Source organism: Neodiprion fabricii, chromosome 4 (assembly GCF_021155785.1).
Source record: "Neodiprion fabricii isolate iyNeoFabr1 chromosome 4, iyNeoFabr1.1, whole genome shotgun sequence".
Taxonomy (NCBI): Eukaryota; Metazoa; Arthropoda; class Insecta; order Hymenoptera; family Diprionidae; genus Neodiprion; species Neodiprion fabricii.
The window spans coordinates 12,573,670-12,596,769 of NC_060242.1; the positions used below are offsets into that span (position 1 = coordinate 12,573,670).

Sequence of the window (23,100 nt, forward strand, 5' to 3'; positions counted from 1 at the left end):
TCATCTTCTTCGTCGGTATTATCGTCATCCTCATCATCCATATCATCATTTGCACCTTGCGCTACTTCTAGGAGTCTAGACATTCCTAATATTTCACGATTCACCAGTGGTTGACGATAAATGTCCTTATGAATTTTTTCAGCATGTCCCATGTAATTTGCCAGGTCCGTGACCTGATGTTCAGAGAGGTTTAAAGAAACACATACAGTTGCAATATGTTTACGCAGTTTTGTACCACGGAGTCTCTCGGGGTGCGTAGCGCCAGATTCCATTGAAAATCTTCGTAACAGGGCACAAGCTCTAAGGTATTTATACTTGGATTTTACTTGCCCTGGTAAGCCAAAAATGTAAGGATTGTGATTACCAATTTTCATATGTTTACGATAACTGAGAAGTAGTTCGATGCATTGTAATAGTTGGGTACTGAGGAGGACTGGAACTGTTCGATTTAGTTTGCCCCTAATAGCAAAACGGACATACTTTTGAGCCAGTACTTGGCTTTCTTTCGATAATGAATTGAATATGTCTTTGTCCGTGTTCGCATCAAGGCTTTGATGATTCCTAAAATCTTCGATAGTAGCTCTCTCGATTTCACCAGCTCGTCGGCGATTGAAGATCTGTACTGATGTCAACGTTGTTTCAGCTAATTTTATCCAAGCTTCCTCAGAAAAATTATTTCTCAGTTCTTGAAATGCTGCGTTCCTTTGCTGATCGAGGTACATACATAATTTCTTTACATCTGCCATCGACGGTAACTCAACTTTTGTTCTCCTTTTTTGCAGCGTCTGAGATTCTGTAACTCTTCGATTAACACTAAGTGCTAGTTCCTGTGTGAGTAATTTTACGAAGTCTTTTGCATGCTTCTTCTTGTCATGATCGTGCTTCTTGATGCATTCATTTATCAAAATTGAACCTAGCAGTTTGAGCAGTGTACCCAAAGCAGAAGCAACAGCCGGGGTTGCAGATCCTTGTGAAGATGGGTGAAGCTTAGCTGGGTGTAAGTAGCCGAGTTCATCGTGTGCTCCATTTCTCTGTACTAGGGCCTCCGCTTTATAATCATTGATGATACTCGAGTTTTGTCAATTTTTAGTGTGATTCGTGGTATGGGTATGGAAAAATTAGAACTACCGCAATTCCAGGTTCTGGAGGTTGCAATAAATTAGCAAGGGTATCATAACATCCCAACCCATTGTTTGCATCAACCTTGTTCTGGAGAGGTTGAACTTTGTAAACAGTCATCCGAAAAAAACCTGTGATAAAAAATAATAATGAGTAACAGTATTTGATAACCATTAACGATATCTCAAAATTACGCATGTGAAGTAAATGTGACAAATCGAGAACGTAAGAATACAGAATAATATTACTTATCGTGGAATGTTGAGAATACTTGATGGTGCGCCTGAGTAATGGATTTCGACGTAGGAAGCATAATTTATACTGTACATTTCCTGTTTAAGGCGAATATGATACGAACTTGAACTTTAATAATCCTTCAATCATTATGACTCTGACATTTATCGTTCGATTCAACTTTTATGCAAGTGTAAACTCAAGTGACATTTTTCCTAACGCTTATTGCGAATTTCCGAGACATTCTCATTACGTATTGTACGTTTCCGGGACTTGCCAAGGATATACTGAATGTTCCCAGGACATTTCGGCCATGCATCGTCAATTACCAGGACAATCGCATACAATATTTACTGCTAACTTCCGGGACAATCACCAAGTATTAATAGTTATCGAATATGTCACGTCTTATTTATATGTCATGAGATGACTCGGATTGACTCGGATTAACGCAGTGATCATCAGCTCGACATTGTTGCCTCAAGTCAACGAAGTATGTTTGTGAAACATAGTCTGTGCAAAATACTGAAGTCATACGCATCAATTTTGCATTTGGTACATGCCACTTCAACTGAATTTTTTTATCTCTCCGAGAACTTTGATTTGTTCCGAAAGGTTCTCTTGGCTTGTTCAACCCAATCGTTTGTTCTCCAATGGGGTCAATTATCGAATAACAACGCCAAACACTTTTGTAGATCTTTCGTATAGAGATCTAGGCCTTTTTGCGTATGTATGTGTCGCTTCCTCCCAAGCCATTTGTCACATACCTATTGCACATCGCCAAGAACGGTTCCTTGGAAATGCAGCTTCTATTCAACTATTGTTTGACTCGAGGGAGTGCATTTATAAGAATGTCCTATGTTTCACGTATAATATACTACTCAGGGTCCAAATCACATATGGCGAGTCGCCATATTATAATCCAAGTAGTCGATTGAAAATAACATCATAGGTATTATACCAGAGTCCACAAACGGGAAGTAGGAAAAAAAAATTCGCATCCCTGTATTTACCGCAATTCTGGGCGGAACAGGCGAATCTGACGCGAACGTGAATTTCAATAATCCCCTCATCACTCAAACTTTGATGTTTATCGTACGATTTAACTTATATGCAAGTGTAAAATCAAGTAAGATTTCTCTGAGCCCCTTTTGCGAATTTCCGAGACAATCTGGTTACATATCGTACGTTTCCGGGACTTGCCAAGGATATACTGAATGTTCCCAGGACATTTCGGCCATGCAACGTCAATTACCAGGACAATCGCATACAATATTTACTGCAAGCTTCCGGGACAATCACCAAGTATTAGTAGTTATCGAATATGTCACGTCTTATTCATATGTCATGAGATGACTCGGATTGACTCGGATTAACGCAGTGATTATCAGCTCGAGATCGTTGCCTCAAGTCGACGAAGTATGTTTGTGAAACATAGTCTGTGCGAAATACTGAAGTCATACGCATCAATTTTGCATTTCGTACCTGCCACTTCAACTGAATTTTTTTATCTCTCCGAGAACTTTAATTTGTTTCACAAGCTGCTCTTAACTTGTACTATCTAACATTAGTCACATATATCGATTCGAAATATCGCAATTTGAGTCGTTAATTGAAAATAAAACCATACATCGGTGGTAGATGTGTAAATTCATTCACAATTTGAATCATCACTTTCGGGACCGTTCTGGAATAATTCATTTCACTGCTTATTTGATGAATGAGAAATTGTGTATAATATCAATCATAAATTCCGGGACCGTCCCGGAACTTATCATTTCATATATAAAAGTTCCGGGACCGTCCCGGAAGTATACAAATGTCTCGGAAGTTATCAATGGGGTACCGAAACGGTCCCGGAATTAATCAGTTGATATATATATATATATTTATATTATACATCAATATAATAAAATAAAAATTAAGGTAATTAAGGTGAATAATGTAATAAAATCAAAAATGATTGTGAATGGAAAAAATTATAAGAAATGAAATAAAATGAAAAATAAGCTAATAATCAAAAATATTGAGGATTTTCCTAATGATTATACACAATTTTGAAAAATTTAAATAATGTAAAAAAGAATTTTTTCATTCAATTTCACATTTTTTGAAAGTAAATTAAAAATTACAATATACATATGTATATATATATATATATATACATATATACATATATATGTATATATATATTTATAAATATCTAAATTGAACATAAATGTCATAGAATATAACTAAAGGTAATTAAGGTGAATAATGTAATGAAATAAAACATGATTGTGAATGGAAAAAATTATAGAAAAATGTAATAAAATGAAAAATTAGGGAATAATTAAGAATATTTAGGATTTTCCTAATAATCATACATGATTTTGAAAAATTGAAATATTGTGGAAATAAATTTTTTTTTAATTTTCCTCTACTCAAAAGTAAATTGAAAATTACAATGTACATATATATATTCATATACATATGTATAAAAATATATATATATATATTTATATATATATATATATATATATATATATGTGTATATATTTATATATATTTATATTATACATTAATGTTATGAAATATAAATAAAGGTAATTGAGGCGAATAATGTAATGAAATGAAAAATAATTGTTATTGAAAAAATTATAAGAAATGAAATAAAATGAAAAATAAGCGATTAATTGAAAATATTCAGGCTTTTCCCAATAATTATACATGATTTTTAAAAATTGAAATATTGTGTATATAAATTTTTTTTTTTTTCCCTTTTTTTGAAAGTAGATTGAAAATTATAATATACATATATATATTCATACATATATTTATATATATATACACATATATATATATATGTCTATATATGTATATATATATACATATATATATATGTATGTATAAGAATAGATATATATTTATATATTTGTATTATACATCAATATAATAAAATATAAATCAAGGTAATTGAGGTAAATAATGTAATAAAATCAAAAATGATTGTGAATGGAAAAAATTATAAGAAATGAAATAAAATGAAAAATAAGCGAATAATTAAAAATATTGAGGATTTTCCTAATGATTATACATAATTTTGAAAAATCAAAATAATGTGAGAAAGAATTTTTTTATTCAATTTTCCATTTTTTAAAAGTAAATTAAAAATTACAATATACATATGTATATATATATATATACATATATACATATATATGTATATATATATTTATATATATCTAAATTAAACATAAATGTCGTAGGATATAACTGAAGGTAATTAAGGTAAATAATGTAATGAAATGAAAAATGATTGTGAATGGAAAAAATTATAGAAAAATGAAATTAAATGAAAAATAAGCGGATAATTAAAAATATTTCGGATTTTCCTAATAATCATACATGATTTTGAAAAATTGGAATATTGTAGGAATAAATTTTTTTTTAATTTTCCTCTACTTAAAAGTAAATCGAAAATTACAATATACATATATATATTCATATATATATGTATATAAATATATATATATATATATATATATGTGTATATATTTATATATATTTATATTATACATTAATATAATGAAATATAAATGAAGGTAATTGAGGCAAATAATGTAATAAAATAAAAAATGATTGTGAATGAAAAAAATTATAAAAAATGAAATAAAATAAAACATAAGCGATTAATTAAAAATATTCAGGCTTTTCCCAATAATTATACATAATTTTGAAAAATTGAAATATTGTGAAAATAAATTCATATATACATATATATATATAGATACATATGTATATATATTTATATATATTTATATTACACATTAATAAAATGAAATATAAACGAAGGTAATTAAGGCGAATAATGTAATAAAATAAAAAATGATTGTGAATGGAAAAAATTATAAAAAATGAAATAAAATGAAAAATAAGCGATTAATTAAAAATATTCAGGCTTTTCCCAATAATTATACATGATTTTGAAAAATTGTAATATTGTGAAAATAAATTTTTTTCTTCAATTACCCCCTTTTTGAAAGTAAATTGAAAATTTTAATATACATATATATATTCATATATGTATGTATATATATATATATATTTATATTACGCATTGATATATTGAAATATAAACGAAGGTAATTGAGGTGAATAATGTGATAAAATAAAAAATGATTGTGATTAAAAAAAATTATAAAAAAAGAAATAAAATAAAAAATAAGCGATTAATTGAGAATATTCAGGCTTTTCCCAATAATTATACATGATTTTGAAAAATTGAAATACTGTGAAAATAAATTTTTTCTTTCAGTTTCCCTCTTTTCAAAAGTAAATTGAAAATTTTAATATACATATATATATTCATAGACATATATATGTATATATATACATATATATATATATATATATGTCTATATATGTATATATATATACATATATATATATGTATGTATATGAATGGATATATATTTATCTATATTTATATTATACATCAATATAATGAAATAAAAATGAAGGTAATTAAGGTGAATAATGTAATAAAATCAAAAATGATTGTAAATGGAAAAAATTATAAGAAATGAAATAAAATGAAAAATAAGCTAATAATTAAAAATATTGAGGATTTTCCTAATGATTATACACAATTTTGAAAAATTAAGATAATGTAAAAAAGAATTTTCTCATTCAATTTTCCATTTCTTAAAAGTAAATTAAAAATTACAATATACATATGTATATATATATATATATACATATATACATATATATGTGTATATATATTTATATATATCTAAATTAAACATAAATGTCATAGAATATAACTAAAGGTAATTAAGGTGAATAATGTAATGAAATAAAAAATGATTGTGAATGGAAAAAATCATAGAAAAATGAAATAAAATGATAAATTAGCGAATAATTAAAAATATTTAGGATTTTCCTAATAGTCATACATGATTTTGAAAAATTGAAATATTGTAGAAATAAATTTTTTTTTGATTTTCCTCTACTTAAAAGTAAATTGAAAATTACAATATACATGTATTTATTCATATATATATGTATATAAATATATATATATATATATATACATATATATATATATATGTGTGTATATTTATATATATTTATATTATACATTAATATTATAAAATATAAATAAAGGTAATTGAGGCGAATAATGTAATAAAATAAAAAATGATTGTGAATGGAAAAAATTATAAAGAATGAAATAAAATAAGAAATAAGCGATTAATTGAAAATATTCAGGCTTTTCCCAATAATTATACATGATTTTGAAAAATTGAAATATCACGAAAATAAATTTATATATATATATATATAGATACATATGTATATATATTTTTATATATTTATATTACACATTAATGAAATGAAATATAAATGAAGGTAATTGAGGCGAATAATGTAATAAAATAAAAAATGATTGTAAATGGAAAAAATTATGAAAAATGAAATAAAACAGAAAATAAGCGATTAATTAAAAATATTCAGGCTTTTCCCAATAATTATACATGATTTTGAAAAATTGAAACATTGTGAAAATAAATTTATATATATATATATATATAGATACATATGTATATATATTTATATATATTTATATTACACATTAAGAAAACGAAATATGAATGGAGGTAATTGAGGCGAATAATGTAATAAAATAAAAAATGATTGTGAATGGAAAAAATTATAAAAAATGAAATAAAATGAAAAATAAGCGATTAATTAAAAATATCCAGGCTTTTCCCAATAATCATACATGATTTTGAAAAATTGAAATATTGTGAAAATAAATTTTTTTCTTCAATTTCCCTTTATTTGAAAGTAAATTGAAAATTTTAATATACATATATAAATTCATGTGTGTATGTATATATATTTATATATATTTATATTACACATTGATATATTGAAATATAAATGAAGGTAATTGAGGTGAATAATGTAATAAAATGAAAAATGATTGTGATTAAAAAAAATTATCAAAAATGAAATAAAATAAAAAATAGGCGAATGATAAAAAATATTTAGGATTTTTCTAATAATTATGCATGATTTTGAAAAATTGAAATATTGTGAAAATAAATTTTTTTTTTCAATTTCCCGCTCTTCAAAAGTAAATTGAAAATTATGATACGTATATATATATTCGTATATATGTGTATATATATATATATATATATATATATATATATACATAAAGAGATATATATGTATATATATTTATATATATTCATATTATACATTAATAGAATGATATATAAATTAAGGTGATCGAGGCGAATAGTGTAAAAATATAAAAAATGATTGTGAATGGAAAAAATTACAAAACATGAAATAAAATAAGAAATAAGCGATTAATTTAAAATATTCAGGCTTTTCCTAATAATTATACATGATTTTGAAAAATTGAAATATCACGAAAATAAATTTATATATATATATATATAGATACATATGTATATATATTTATATATATTTATATTACACATTAATAAAATGTAATATAAATGAAGGTAATTGAGGTGAATAATGTAATAAAATCAAAAATGATTGTGAATGGAAAAAATTATAAGGAATGGAATAAAATGAAAAATAAGCGAATAATTAAAAATATTGAGGAATTTCCTAATAATCATACATGATTTTGAGAAATTGGAATATTGCAGGAATAAATTTTTTTTCAATTTTCCTCTACTCAAAAGTAAATTGAAAATTACAAAATACATATATATATATTCATAGATATATGTATATGAGTATATATATATATATATATATATATATATATATATATATATATATATATATATATATATATATATATATATACATGTGTATATATTTATATATATTCATATTATACATTAATATAATGAAATATAAATGAAGGTAATTGAGGCAAATAATGTAATGAAATAGAAAATGATTGTGAAAGAAAAAAATTATAAAAAATGAAATAAAATCAGAAATAAGCGATTAATTAAAAATATTCAGGCTTTTTCCAATAATTATACATAATTTTGAAAAATTGAAATATTGTGAAAATAAATTTATATATATATATATATATAGATACATATGTATATATATTTATATATATTTATATTACACATTAATAAAATGAAATATGAATGAAGGTAATTGAGGCGAATAATGTAATAAAATAAAAAATGATTGTGAATGGAAAAAGTCATAAAAAATGAAATAAAATGAAAAATAAGCGATCAATTAAAAATATTCAGGCTTTTTCCAATAATCATTTATGATTTTGAAAAATTGAAATATTGTGAAAATAAATTTTTTTTTCAATTTTCCTTTTTTTGAAAGCAAATTGAAAATTTCAATATATATATATATATTCATATATATATGTATGTATATTCATATATATTTATATTATACATTGATATATTGAAATATAAATGAAGGTAATTGAGGTGAATAATGTAATAGAATGAAAAATGATTGTGATTGAAAAAAATTATAAAAAATGAAATAACATAAAAAATAAGCGAATAATAAAAAATATTTAGGATTTTTCTAATAATTATGCATGATTTTGAAAAATTGAAATATTGTGAAAATAAATATTTTATTTTAATTTCCCGCTCTTCAAAAGTAAATTGAAAATTATGATACATATATATATTCGTATATATGTGTATATATATATATATATATAGATATATATATATATATATATATATATATATACGTGTATATATTTATATATATGTATATTATACATTAATATAATGGAATATAAATGAAGGTAATTGAGGCGAATCTCTCTATCTAATAAAAAAGTTTCAAACAAATGAACGTAGAAAAAGATTATAATAACAATAGTAAAAAAAAGATTATAATAACAATAGTAAAAAAAGATTATAATAACAATAGTATACGCATGAAGTTGGCGGTGGGCCGAGATCCCGAAAACAAAACAAAAAGCATCTAGGAAACCCTTTGACAGCTGTCATCGGCTGTTTATGACAAATATCTTCATAGGTATCTGTTAACGACGCGCAAAAAATGACAATGCAAATGAAAATTATCAAGATGATTCCCGACGGGAATTGTCTTTTTCGCGCGTTGGCGTATTGTGTACACGGGACTCAAGATCGACACGCAGAGGTGAGACTAAGTATCGTTTCAAATATAGTGGATAATTGGTCTACATTTGCGGGTTTTATTACAGGTAATGAGTCAAACGGTGCTGTGATTAGGTCACCTGGTGATTACAAATCACACATGAAGAAAAATGGAATATATGGGGGAGAAGCAGAATTAGCTGCAGCTGCGGACATTTTTAAAATATGTTTAATCGTGTATCGCGAAGAACAAATTCATCCGCACCGGATCGGATCACAAAATGAAATACAATTCTCACTACTCTTTACCGGCGACGGAGACAGTGGACACTTTGATGTCTTGCAGAACCAAAATAAAATTCAGATAGTGAGTAATAAGTATGAAAAGTAACAATCAAATAATAGTAAATCTAAATATATCACCAAACAGTCAAAAGGACAGCCAGGATTTACAACGACAATGGAGAATTTCAAGCGAGTTTCAACAGGAGGAGTTTCAAGCAGCAGACAAGGCGATGAAGATGGTGGATGGTCGGAAGTATCAAAAAAGAAAGAGGAAAATAAAATTGTAAGTGCGAAGAACCAAATAAGCCATAGAATAATATCCATCAAATATTCGTATAACTAGGTAAGAGGACAACCAGGATCGATATTGACCACAAGAGAAGGAGGTGTTTTGCGGAATGAACAGCAACGCAAATATAGAGAAAAAAATAATATAAAGAAGGTGATTTTGGAGAATAACCGGCAGAGCGGTAGTAAAAATAATTCAACGAAGGGTGTAGAAGAATTGGAAGAATCGATTGTGATGATTGATAAGGAAAATAAATCAAGAGGACGACCAACCAATGTGATGGACATAGAAGAGCGAAAAATTAGACGACGAGAACAGCAGCGAAAATATAGGGAAGCGAACAAAAAATATCATACTGGCTTTTCAACCAACGAACAGAAAGGAGGAGTTTCAACCAGCAGACAAGGCGATGGAGACGGTGGATGGTCGGACGTATCACAAAAGAAAAAGGAAAATAAAATTGTGATGATTGATTTGGAAAATAAATCAAGAGGACGACCAACCAATGTGATGGACATAGAAGAGCGAAAAATTAGACGACGAGAACAGCAGCGAAAATATAGGGAAGCGAACAAAAAATATCATACTGGCTATTCAACCAACGAACAGAAAGGAGGAGCTTCAACCAGCAGACAAGGCGATGGAGACGGTGGATGGTCGGACGTATCACAAAAGAAAAAGGAAAATAAAATTGTAAGTGCGAATAACCAAATAAGCCAGAGAAGAATAATAAACAAATATTTCTATAACCAGGCAAGAGGACGACCAGGATCTATGTTAACCACAAAAGAAAAACGTGTTTTGCGGAGTGAACAGCAACGCAAATATAGAGAAAAAAATAATATAAAGAAGGTGATTTTGGAGAATAACGGGCAGAGCGGTAACAAAAATAATTCAGCAAGTCAAGGAGATAGATCGATACCAATAGAGAAGGAACACCAATTTTCAACCAACGAATGGAAGCTTAGACTGATGAAAAAAAGAAAAGCAAGCATAGAAGGAATTGAAGTGGATAGCAAGAGACAACGAGATAAAACGACAGACGAAAACGTGTGTCGACGACTTATAAGCAAGAATAACGTGTCGGAAATTCATGTTTGTGATGAAATATTAAGGGACAGTGATACGTTGAAATCGATGGAGAAGGAACTGTGTGTATTCAGCCAAACAATAGAAGATAACAGAGACAGGTTGGAATTAGACAGAAACAGAGAACGAGTGGAAGCAATGAACAGTGAATCAATCATTGCTGAGCATCGTTACAACGGGGATATTGAAAAAGGCACTTTTAAAACTGTAGAACAACTACACATGGGTGAAATGAACGTAAAATGTAAACATTGCAATGCAGAAAGGTTCAAATATGAAACAGGAAGGGTGGCAAATAATTGCTGTCATGGAGGAAAAATAACATTACCACCATTAACGGAATATCCTGATGTACTTCAACGTCTGCGAGAAGGGAATGACGAAGTATCAAGACACTTCAGACAACATATACGATCATATAATGACGCGTTTGCGTTTGCATCATTTAATTGTACCGTGGCAGATATGGGGAATTCAGGACCATATGTAATGAAAATAATCGGGGATGTGAGTTACAAAATATCTACAAGTTTAGAGACCGCAAACAATAACCGACCGAGATATGGACAAATTTACATCTACGACGTACAAACTCAGCTAGCGCTGAGAGAAAATGATGCAAGAAGAGCAAATCTGTTAGAAATTATTGGTAGACTGATAATAGATATCAATCCTTATGCAGCAAATTTTAAAACAACGTACGAGCGATTTGTTAAGGGAGAAAGCCTGGTGAGATTAAACTTTATAGCACTCAAGGAAGACGATAAACGGCGGTACAATGCGCCAACTTGTGGTGAGCTAGCAGCTCTGATCGTTTCAGATGACGGGGCAGTATCTGAAAATATAGAAGTACAAGTATTTCCAAAACAAGACCGTGCAGTTGGATATGTGCCGAGATATTCGCATCACGTTGATCCAATGACTTTTCCATTACTATTTCCGAGCGGTGATTTAGGATGGAGCTATAATATGAAACACGTAGGAACAAACAAGAAAATCTCTCCTGTTCAATATTATGGACATCGATTGGCCTTACGTCGAGGCGAAGCACAGAATCAGTTGTTGCGGAGCGGACGATTGACACAACACTATGTGATTCACGCATATCTCACAATTGAATCGCAGCGTTTATTGTTTTTAAGAAATAATCAGAAGCAATTGCGTGTAGAATGTTACAAAGGAATGACTGATCACATATCAAATAGTGAAGCGAATACGTCGGATCGAACAAGACTTGGGAACCAAATGATTTTACCATCATCATTTTCCGGCAGCATGCGACATATGCAACAGCAGTACCAAGATGCAATGGCAATAACAAGGAAAGTTGGACGACCGGATTTATTTATTACAATGACATGTAATCCTAAATGGCCGGAAATATGTACGGTATTGAAAGATTTTCCTACAGGTACCACTGTAAATGACATACCAACAATAGCTTGTCGAATATTCAACATGCGGCTACAACAGGCACTAAAGGAAATCGAAAGCGGTTCAGTATTTGGAAAGATTGAAGGATACGTATACACAGTTGAATTTCAGAAAAGAGGCTTACCGCATGCTCACATACTATTTATCTTAAATAACAATGACAAACTTTTGACTCCAGAAGCAATTGACAGTTTTATATCTGCAGAAATACCAGACAAACGAATACATCAACAACTATATCAATCTGTCACATCACACATGCTACACGGCCCTCACACATCCAAAATACCATGCTGGAATTCGGTAACGAAGTCATGCTCAAAGAAATTTCCGAAAGACTTAGTGGAAAATACTGATATAAGCGGTGGCGGTTTTCCAAAGTATCGCAGACGAAAAAATACAGACATAAATTATTACCGCAACCGCGTGGAAGGAAGAAATATCCAAGTAGACAACAGCATGGTTGTGCCTCACAATCCATACCTACTTGCAAAGTACGACTGCCACATGAACGTAGAATATTGTGCGTCAATAATGGCTATTAAATATGTCTTCAAGTACATCCACAAGGGACATGATCGTGCAAGAGTACAGATAACTGATTCAAACAGCGAGAGTGATGGTCAGCCAATAATCAACGAAATACAGGATTATGTAGATTCGCGTTACGTAGGACCGATGGAAGCAGCTTGGCGTATACTAGAACTGCCAATGCATGGACGAAGTCATGCCGTCACACGCTTACCTGTACACCTACCGGGGCAGCAATACGCAACGTTTGAGGAAGGTAGAGAAGTCGAAGCCGCTACAAATGAAAAAAAGTGGAGAACCCATCTTATTGCATGGTTTGAATTGAACAGCATAGATGAAATGGCAAGAAATATAACTTACGCGAACACGCCAGATTACTATTCGTTTCAAGAAGCAACAAAAACGTGGAAAAAAAGAAAATATGCATGTCAAGTAGTTAGTAGAATGACAAATGTTTCACCAAGGGATTCCGAAAGATTTCACCTCAAACTAATCCTTGGACATGCGACAAATGCAAGGAGTTTTATAGATTTACGCACTGTAAACGGGAAGGAATGGAATACATTTAGAGAGGCTGCAGTGGATATGGGTTTAACTGCGACAAATGACGAAGCTTTCAAAATATTCGACGAAGCTGTTTCAATACTTATGCCGAAACGGTTACGTCATTTTTTTGTGTGGTATTTAATCGGTGAAATGCCATCGAACGCGATAGATTTATGGAATACTTACAAGAAAGCACTATCTGAAGACTTCGTAGATCAGCATGAAAATAGAGCACTATGTGCAATTGAGCATCTTCTCAGAGCTGAGGCAAGATCATGTGCAGATTTTTACTTACCAATACCGGAGATAATTTTCGAAAATGAAGCGGAAGAAATAACAGTGGAAAATATAGAAACCTTTGCAAAGAAAGGCAATGAACTGGTGAAGCAATTAAACAACGATCAGAAAATAATTTATACACAAATTTTTGATAATATTATGGATAACAAAAGTACTGATAGAAAGCAGGAAAAATGCTTTTACGTCGATGGATCAGGAGGAACAGGAAAAACATTTTTATACAACGCATTGTACTACATGTTGAAATCTGAAAAAAAAAATGTTGCATGTGTTGCTTGGACAGGTATAGCAGCCATCTTACTACCATATGGCACAACCGCGCACAAAACATTTGGATTACCATTGACACTGCAAAAGGAAGGAACAATTTTCACAAATGCAACGATGAAGAAAAAAATACAAAGTATAGATGTATTTATATGGGATGAATGTTCGATGATACCGAAAATTGCTTTAGAATTGATCGACAGAACGTTAAAAGATATAATGGAAGACGCATCACCGTTTGGTGGGAAGACTATAATACTAGGTGGAGACTTCAGACAAGTTTTACCCATTGTGAAACGAGGAGGTAAACAACAAATAATAGAGGAAACAATTAAATACTCTACACTTTGGAGTATATTTGAAAAATTAAGCTAGAAAAAAAATATGCGAGCAAAGGAGGATGCCGCAAAGTTTTCAGAATGGTTACTTAATATAGGTAATGGAGAAGTGGAGTTGTTTGTACCAGAGAAAGAAATACAAAGCAACAATTTAATAGACGATTTATATCCAAGAAATTTGCCACTTGATGAATTAACAAACAGAGCCATCTTAGCTCCATTGAATGTCGAAGTTAATCAGTTAAATACAGAGATACTACGCAGAATGGATGGCAATATATTCGAATCAAAAAGCATAGATTACGCAACATTACAAGGAATTGATACTGCAGATGCAGCACTTGACGAAGAAGCTACTCTGCGATATCCGATAGAGTATTTAAATGGATTAACGCCATCAGGTTTACCACCACACAATCTACAGCTGAAAGTCGGAGCAATTGTGATGTCATTGCGAAATTTATCAATATCAGATGGTTTATGCAATGGAACACGGTTAGTTGTAAGAGAAATTCACTCTAGAATTTTGATTGGTGAACTTCTAATCGGAGAGCGAAAAGGGCAAATAGTAGAAATACCAAGAATTAAATTAGATACGCGGGGAGACACAGATATACCATTTATCCTCCATAGGCGACAGTTTCCAGTCAGGTTGGCATTTGCAATAACTATAAATAAATCACAAGGACAAAGTTTTGACCACGTGGGAATATTCATTGACCGACCAATCTTTGGACATGGTCAACTCTACGTTGCATTGTCACGATGCAGGTCGAAGAAAGGTATAAAAATTCAACTGAAAAAAAATGAAAATGCAATAAAGAACATTGTGTACAAGGAAATTATTGAATAAATACTGCATAATGTATATTCATCAAAGCCACAAACGAACAAATAAACATGGATGAACTTAAAAGAGAAATGCACAGGAGGTGATAGGAGTTCGAGAGGCCGAGGGGTTGACCCCCTCTACTAACTCCACCGGGACCTCATACGAAGAAGGAAAAAAAAGTACTGTATAGAGGAGAAAAGAAGCGAAAGTGAAAGAAAAAGGAGAAGAGAATACGAATGAAAGGAATACAGAATCATCAACGAAAGGAAAACCAACAAGAATATAAAAATCACTGAAGAATGGACAACAGAGAAAAGAGAAAGAAAAGCCAAGAGGAGCAAGAAGATGCAAAAATAGGTAGCAGCATAAAACGATAAAGAGGAAATAAAGCACAACGTATGGAAATTTAAACAATCGCGATTTGTAATTGGATGTTCAAATACATAAGTCATTTCCACTGAGTATTTTCTTATTTTGTAATTATTCAGATGTAAATTCACACGTGTCGGTCATTTGGTGAAAAAGCCGAAACGCATACAATGAAATAGAAACTTGTGAAAAAATAAAAGTTAGCCTATGAAATTAGGAAACAAATAGTAAGATTAGAAAAAAGATATAAAGATGTATTGACTGAGTTGAAGGTGAGAAAAAAATGTAAATTATCAGAAATAAAAAAATGATAAAAGTACAAATTTGTTGATGTAAAATTGCAAATATTTCTACGATATTCATACCATATTAAATTTCTAGATAAATAAAAGAAATATATAAGTACATATCTATTATACCTATACATGCAACAACAAAATTAATTACAAATAATTATATTCCGACATTTGACAGTTCAAATGAAACACCGTAGCTAATAAAAAGAAGCAAAAAAATAAGAATCAGTGAGCGCTACCCAGTTTAGTGATATTTTGTTTTGTAAACAGATAAATTAAATCAAACATGCCGAACAAAGTAAGTATATCATTGGAAATATGAATGAATAAAGAGCAAAGTAAGCAGTATGATAAAATTAATGAAAATTTCTCGAAACAGGACAGCGACGAGGTTTTGCAGCGGTCGAGCGAGAAAATACCAGGTGAAGCATATCGATATAATATAATAGTATGTAAATCCAAATTCAACTTGGCAGACCAAAGAGCCGGACACTTTTTGAGAATCATTACCAGTGAATTCTACAGCTAGCCATTAAAAATGGAAAAATAATTACTTATATACAATCATTTGTCAAAAAAAGAAAAAAATATCGACATTTGAAAATACAGTCAAACACGTATCAGTCCCTAAGCAAATAATTTAACGCCTATTTTACCAAAACAAGATGACGGATTAGATGATCTGCTGTGCGCAGCAGCAGAAGCAGCAGAGGAGGAGCTGCTGCTTGAAACGGACGACGAAGAGTGGTCCGTCTATGTATGGTAAATGAAAATTATACAAGGAAATGTAAAGAAAAGATAAAAAATTCATCATTCCACAGCAAAAACATCCCGAAGTCCCCAAAACGAGAGAGGTCAAATTCGAACTAAATTTCAAGTAAAAAATGTAAAATAAATTTATTTGAAAAGAAAAAAGGATTGATATCAATTATTTGTACATTATAAACCAGACACAGTATATCTATATGTAAAGCCTATCCAACACAAAACTCGATTCAAAAGAAGAAGTTTCTAGAAAGAAACAAAACTCATGGAAAAACAAAAAACCAATACAAAACAAACAACTTCGAATATTGAAGACATCAGTTCGTTGTTGTTCTCCGGCCGGCACGCACGCCGGCCGGGGCCTATCCTATACTCCCCAACTCCTCAAATCCTCGACTAATCAATTACGCAATTGCACAACTCTTCAATTCCCTCAAGAGCCCTTCTAAATATTGGTCAATAATGTGTGCAACAACTCGACATCGTTCAAAGAAAAATGATAATCGACTGAGAGCCCGAAGGAGGTACGTGACCAGGACTCCGTATTCACAGCTCAACATCAGTCCGCACAATGGGATCTCAACGGTCCAAGGAGCTGCGCCCGCATCTTGCTCCGCCTTGATGGCAACGAATATAAGCTCTTTGAGAAGTTTGTTAATTAATGAAAAATAATTCAATTATAATTCCATAAAAAATCAAGCCTATCTTAAAAATCATTCAATTTTAATTATAGGGCAACGCTCGGGGCGATTGTTAGGTACAACGCAGAAGATCAAGTTGACCGAAACCCGATTCCAACTAAGCATTAGGTACAACGCAGAAAATCAAACTGACCGAAACCCGATTTCAACTAATAAAGCGTTACCCCGCATCGAACCTACAAAATGGAGACCAGCTGTACAAAATATTGATTGCAAGAAAGCAATTTTTGAAACACAATTTCATGTAATCTTTGTGTTATTTCAATATAGAAAATCTATTTTACTTTTTTTTTGTCTTTCATTTAATTAGCTTTATTCCTTCATAAAGTAAGTATAGGTTAACCTACGCATGTCAAGAAAGTACAAAGATCTCTAAAAACTTGATCAGCCGTAGCTTCTGCATTAATAACCAAGATCGGAGCTGATAAAGAAAAAAAGGTTTGTTTTATCAACCAATCCTCACGAACCTCATGAATAGTTCTGAGGAGCTCTAAAGAAATGTTCGATTCTTCTTCACGAAAACGGGAACTGACTTGGGCGAAAATAGTTTCTGGGGAAACTCGCAAATAAACAATTGAATCTACTCTGAGCTCAGACGAGCGAAAGCGAATATCGAAATTTTTCATCAATCAATGAAATTCGAAGTCAACTTCGAACTAAATTTAAAGTGAAAAATGTTAAATAAATTTATTGAAAAAAACAAAGAATTGATATCAATTATTTGTACTTATAAACCAGACGCAGTAGACTCTATATCTCTATACGTAGATATACGTAAAAAAAATCTGAAAATAATAACTATAACAAAATAAGTCGCCGGATGCAATTGGGGTTGCATGGCATCGGGAGTTTTGTACATGTGAGTGGATTCGTTTACGAAAATAATCCGAGCAGACTTACATAGGGAGCCAATAGCAATGTCGGGTTGATCGGAAACAACCGACTAAACAATACGTAAGGAAATAGTGAGGGGCGAAGCGCCGAACAACGAGGCGCGCAGCGCCGAGTGCCCGAGGCGCGTAGCGCCGAGATGGGGTTGGCGCGCGAAGCGCGCAGGGGCGAAGCCCCTAGTAATGTAATAAAATGAAAGATGATTGTGAATGGAAAATATTATAAAAAATGAAATAAAATAAAAAATAAGCAATTATTTAAAAATATTCAGGCTTTTCCCAATAATTATACATGATTTTGAAAAATTGAAATATAGTGAAAACAAATTTATATATATATATATATAGATACATATGTATATATATTTATATATATTTATATTACACATTAATGAAATAAAATATAAATGAAGGTAATTTGGGCGAATAATATTACAAAATAAAAAATGATTGTGAATGGAAAAAATCATAAAAATGAAATAAAATGAAGAATAAGCGATTAATTAAAAATATTCAGGCTTTTCCCAATAATCATACATGATTTCGAAAAATTGAAATATCGTGAGAATAAATTTCTTTTTTCCATTTCCCCTTTTTTTGAAAGTCAATTGAAAATTTCAATATACATATATATATTCATAAAAATATAAATATATATATTCATATATATATGTATATATATTTATATATATTTATATTATACATTGATATATTGAAATATGAATGTAGGTAATTGAGGTGAATAATGTAATCAAATAAAAAATGATTGTGATTAAAAAAATAATGAAGAATGAAATGAAATAAAAAATAAGCGAATAATAAAAAATATTCAGGATTTTTCTAATAATTGTGCATGATTTTGAAAAATTGAAATATTGTGAAAATAAATTTTTTTATTCAATTTCCCGCTCTTTAAAAGTAAATTGAAAAATTATGATACATCTATATATATTCGTGTATATGTGTATATATATATATATATACATATATATATATATATATAGATATATATGTATATATATTTATATATATTTATATTATACATTAATAGAATGAAATATAAATGAAGGTGATTGAGGCGAATAGTGTAATAAAATGAAAAATGATTGTGAATGGAAAAAATTATAAAAAATGAAATTAAATAAGAAATAAGCGATTAATTGAAAATATTCAGGCTTTTTCCAATAATTACACATGATTTTGAAAAATTGAAATATTGTGAAAACAAATTTATATATATATATATATAGATACATATGTGTATATATTTATGCATATTTATATTACACATTAATAAAATGAAATAAAAAGGAAGGTAATTTAGGCGAATAATGTTATGAAATAAAAAATGATTGTGAATGAAAAAAATTATAAAAAATGAAATAAAATGAAGAATAAGCGATTAATTAAAAATATTCAGGCTTTTCCCAATAATCATACATGATTTCGAAAAATTGAAATATTGTGAAAATAAATTTCTTTTTTCAATTTTCCCTCTTTTTGAAAGTAAATTGAAAATTTTAATATACATATATATATTCATATATATATGTATATATATTTATATATATTTATATTATACATTAATATATTGAAATATAAATGTAGGTAATTGAGGTGAATAATGTAATCAAATAAAAAATGATTGTGATTAAAAAAAGTATAAAAAATGAAATGAAATAAAAATAAGCGAATAATAAAAAATATTTAGGATTTTTCTAATAATTGTGCATGATTTTGAAAAATTGAAATATTGTGAAAATAAATTTTTTTATTTAATTTCCCGCTCTTTGGAAGTAAATTGAAAATTATGATACATCTATATATATTCGTATATATGTGTATATATATATATATATATACATATATATATATATATATATATATATATATATATATATATATATATATATATATATATATATATATAGATATATATGTATATGTATTTATATATAATAGAATGAAATATAAATAATGGTGATTGAGGCGAATAGTGTAAAAAAATAAAAAATGATTGTGAATGGAAAAAATTATGAACACTGAAATAAAATGAAAAATAAGCGATTAATTAAGGATATTCAGGCTTTTTCCAATAATTATACATGATTTTGAAAGATTGAAATACTGTGAAAATAAATTTTTTTTTTAAGTTTCCCTCTTTTTAAAAGTAAATTGAAAATTTTGATATACATATATATATTCATAGATATATATGTATATATATGTATATATATTCATAGATATATATGTATATATATTTATATATATTTATAATATACATTGATATATTACAATATAAATAAAGGTAATTTAGGTGAATAATGTAATGAAATAAAAAATGATTGTGATTAGAAAAAATTATAAAAAATGAAATGAAATAAAAAATAAGCGAATAATCAAAGATATTTAGGATTTTTCTGATAATTATGCATGATTTTGAAAAATTGAAATATTGTGAGAAAAATTTTTTTTTATTATTTTCCATTTCTTAAAAGTAAATTGAAAATTATAATTTACATATGTATACGTATACATATATATATATACATGTATACATACATATATATAAATATATATGTATATATATATTTATATATATGTATATTGAACATTAATATAATAAAATATAAATGACGGTAATTGAGATAAATAATGTAATGAAATGAAAAATGAATGTAAATGGAAAAAATTATAAAAAAATTAGATAAAATAAGAAATAAGCAAATAATAAAAAATATTTTGGATTTTTCTGATGATTATACATAATTTAGAAAAATCGAAATAATGTAAGAAAAAATTTTTCTCCTCAATTTTCCATTTTTTGAGAGTGAATTGAAAATTAAAATATACATATGTATATATATACATATGTATATATATATATATATATATATATATATATATATATATATATATATACATATGTATATATATATATATATATATATATATATATATATATATATATATATATATATATACACATCTATATATATACATATATATGTATATATATATTTATATATATTTATATCATACATGAATATAATAGAATATAAATGAGGGTAATTAAGGTAAATAATGTAATCAGGAGAAAAATGATTGTAAATAGAAAAAATTATAAGAAATAAAATAAAATGGAAAATAAGCGAATAATTGAGAATATTTGGGATTTATCTGATAATTATACATAATTTGAAGAAATTGAAATATTGTGAAAAAATTTTTTCTTTCAATTTTCCTTCTTTTGAAAGTAAATTGAAAATTATAATATTGTTACAAAGGGTGAAATCACCCCTTTTGTCCCCTCTTTAATGATCTAGTAGTCGGCATAGATAAAAGACGTTTATAAACCTCTTATGTCTTTAAAAAGAATAAGGTTGCTGCGCCAACCGATATTATTGTAAAAACAGTCTTGTTTCAGACTTTAAACAAGAAACACGTATATTGCATTAAAAGCATTTATCACGATATTTTTGTTCACGCCTTTGATTCGATAATAAGTAAACTCGCGGATCCATATTTTATTAACGTAACGCCTAAATCGTTACAATTGGTGTCAGAAGCGGGATCTTGAGTTCTTATTAATTGAGTCAATTCAGTGCACGAACTTTAATTATGAGTAGCAGTCGTTTGACGCGCTCACGACGAAGAGAAAGAAGCGGAGAAGAACCTTTCGTTACGGAGAATCCGCGGGTCCCTGAAACAATTCCATCACCTTCAGTGGACCCTCTTCCAATTCCTTCGTCAATTTCGCAACTTGATCTGTTAAATATCTTAACACAACAACAAGAAGCGGCAAGACAACAACAAGAAGCAGCTACTCAACATCAACAACAACTAATCCAGCTGCTTCAAGAACAACAAGAACAACGGAAGCGAGAAGGGGAGGCTCGAGAGCGTTTCGAGACTAGTCTTCATGAACTGCTCCGGACGACTGTGGTGGCTCTTCAGTCCGTTCATCAGATGAGCGGCACTGGAGGACCAGCTGTAACACCGCAGGGTTCCAGAGTTGTTACTCCGCTTCCCTCTCCTGTTCCCTCTCCTGTTCCCGTTCCTACTGTTCAGGAGGTTCAACATCCAGGTCGATTCCAGGATGTTCCTGAATCAAGGTCTGTGCCTTTTATTAGGAGAGTAGATGAATCTCCAATTAGTAGAATGAGAGTAAATAATGAGGCTGGTTTTTCCGAGTCTTTGCCTCAAGTTCGACCTCAATATTCTCATTTTAATCAATTAAATAATTCAGGATTTCCTGAGGTTGCTTCTCAGATTAATGAGAAGCCTCTTTATCCTTTAAAACCGCCAATTTTTGACGGAAAAGTTCCATGGGCAGATTACGAACGCCAGTTTAATACAATTGCTAAACATAATCAGTGGGACTCCGCCATGAGGGCCCACAGTCTTGCCTCCTGTCTTCGAACGCCGGCTTTGAACGTTTTAACGGCGTTGTCTGAGGAAGAAATCTCTGATTATGAAAAACTTAGTTCTGCATTAAAGTTGAGGTACGGAAATGACCACTTAACAAAACTGTACACAGCACAATTACAGACGAGAAGACAAGGACGAGACGAAGACCTTGCGTCTCTTAGTCAGGACATTGAACGGCTTTCTCGTATAGCTTTGCCGGATCACGAGCCGTCTCGTAACTTATTAGCAACGCAAGCTTTTTTGAATGCGATTAATGATCCGGAAATTAAAATGGCCGTT

At 29.4% G+C, this 23,100-nt stretch overlaps 1 protein-coding gene across 1 annotated transcript; it reads left to right on the forward strand.

Annotated features, from left to right (window-relative positions):
- Nucleotides 1–11,169: 11,169 nt before the first annotated feature.
- Nucleotides 11,170–22,649, forward strand: LOC124180639. The gene is made up of 4 exons (XM_046566388.1): nt 11,170–14,503; nt 14,636–15,039; nt 22,243–22,505; nt 22,640–22,649. The coding sequence occupies exons 1-4, from the start codon at nt 11,170–11,172 to the stop codon at nt 22,647–22,649; spliced, it is 4,011 nt and encodes a 1,336-aa protein (XP_046422344.1).
- Nucleotides 22,650–23,100: the final 451 nt, after the last annotated feature.

Bases quoted from the DNA above. Each gene is read 5' to 3' on its own strand.
- LOC124180639 (XM_046566388.1), top strand. From the start codon at position 11,170: ATGGAGAAGGAACTGTGTGTATTCAGCCAAACAATAGAAGATAACAGA. The intron at 14,504-14,635 runs GTAAACAACAAA...TACTTAATATAG, and splicing joins ACCCATTGTGAAACGAGGAG to GTAATGGAGAAGTGGAGTTG. The intron at 15,040-22,242 runs GTAAGAGAAATT...CAACTAATCCAG, and splicing joins GCAATGGAACACGGTTAGTT to CTGCTTCAAGAACAACAAGA.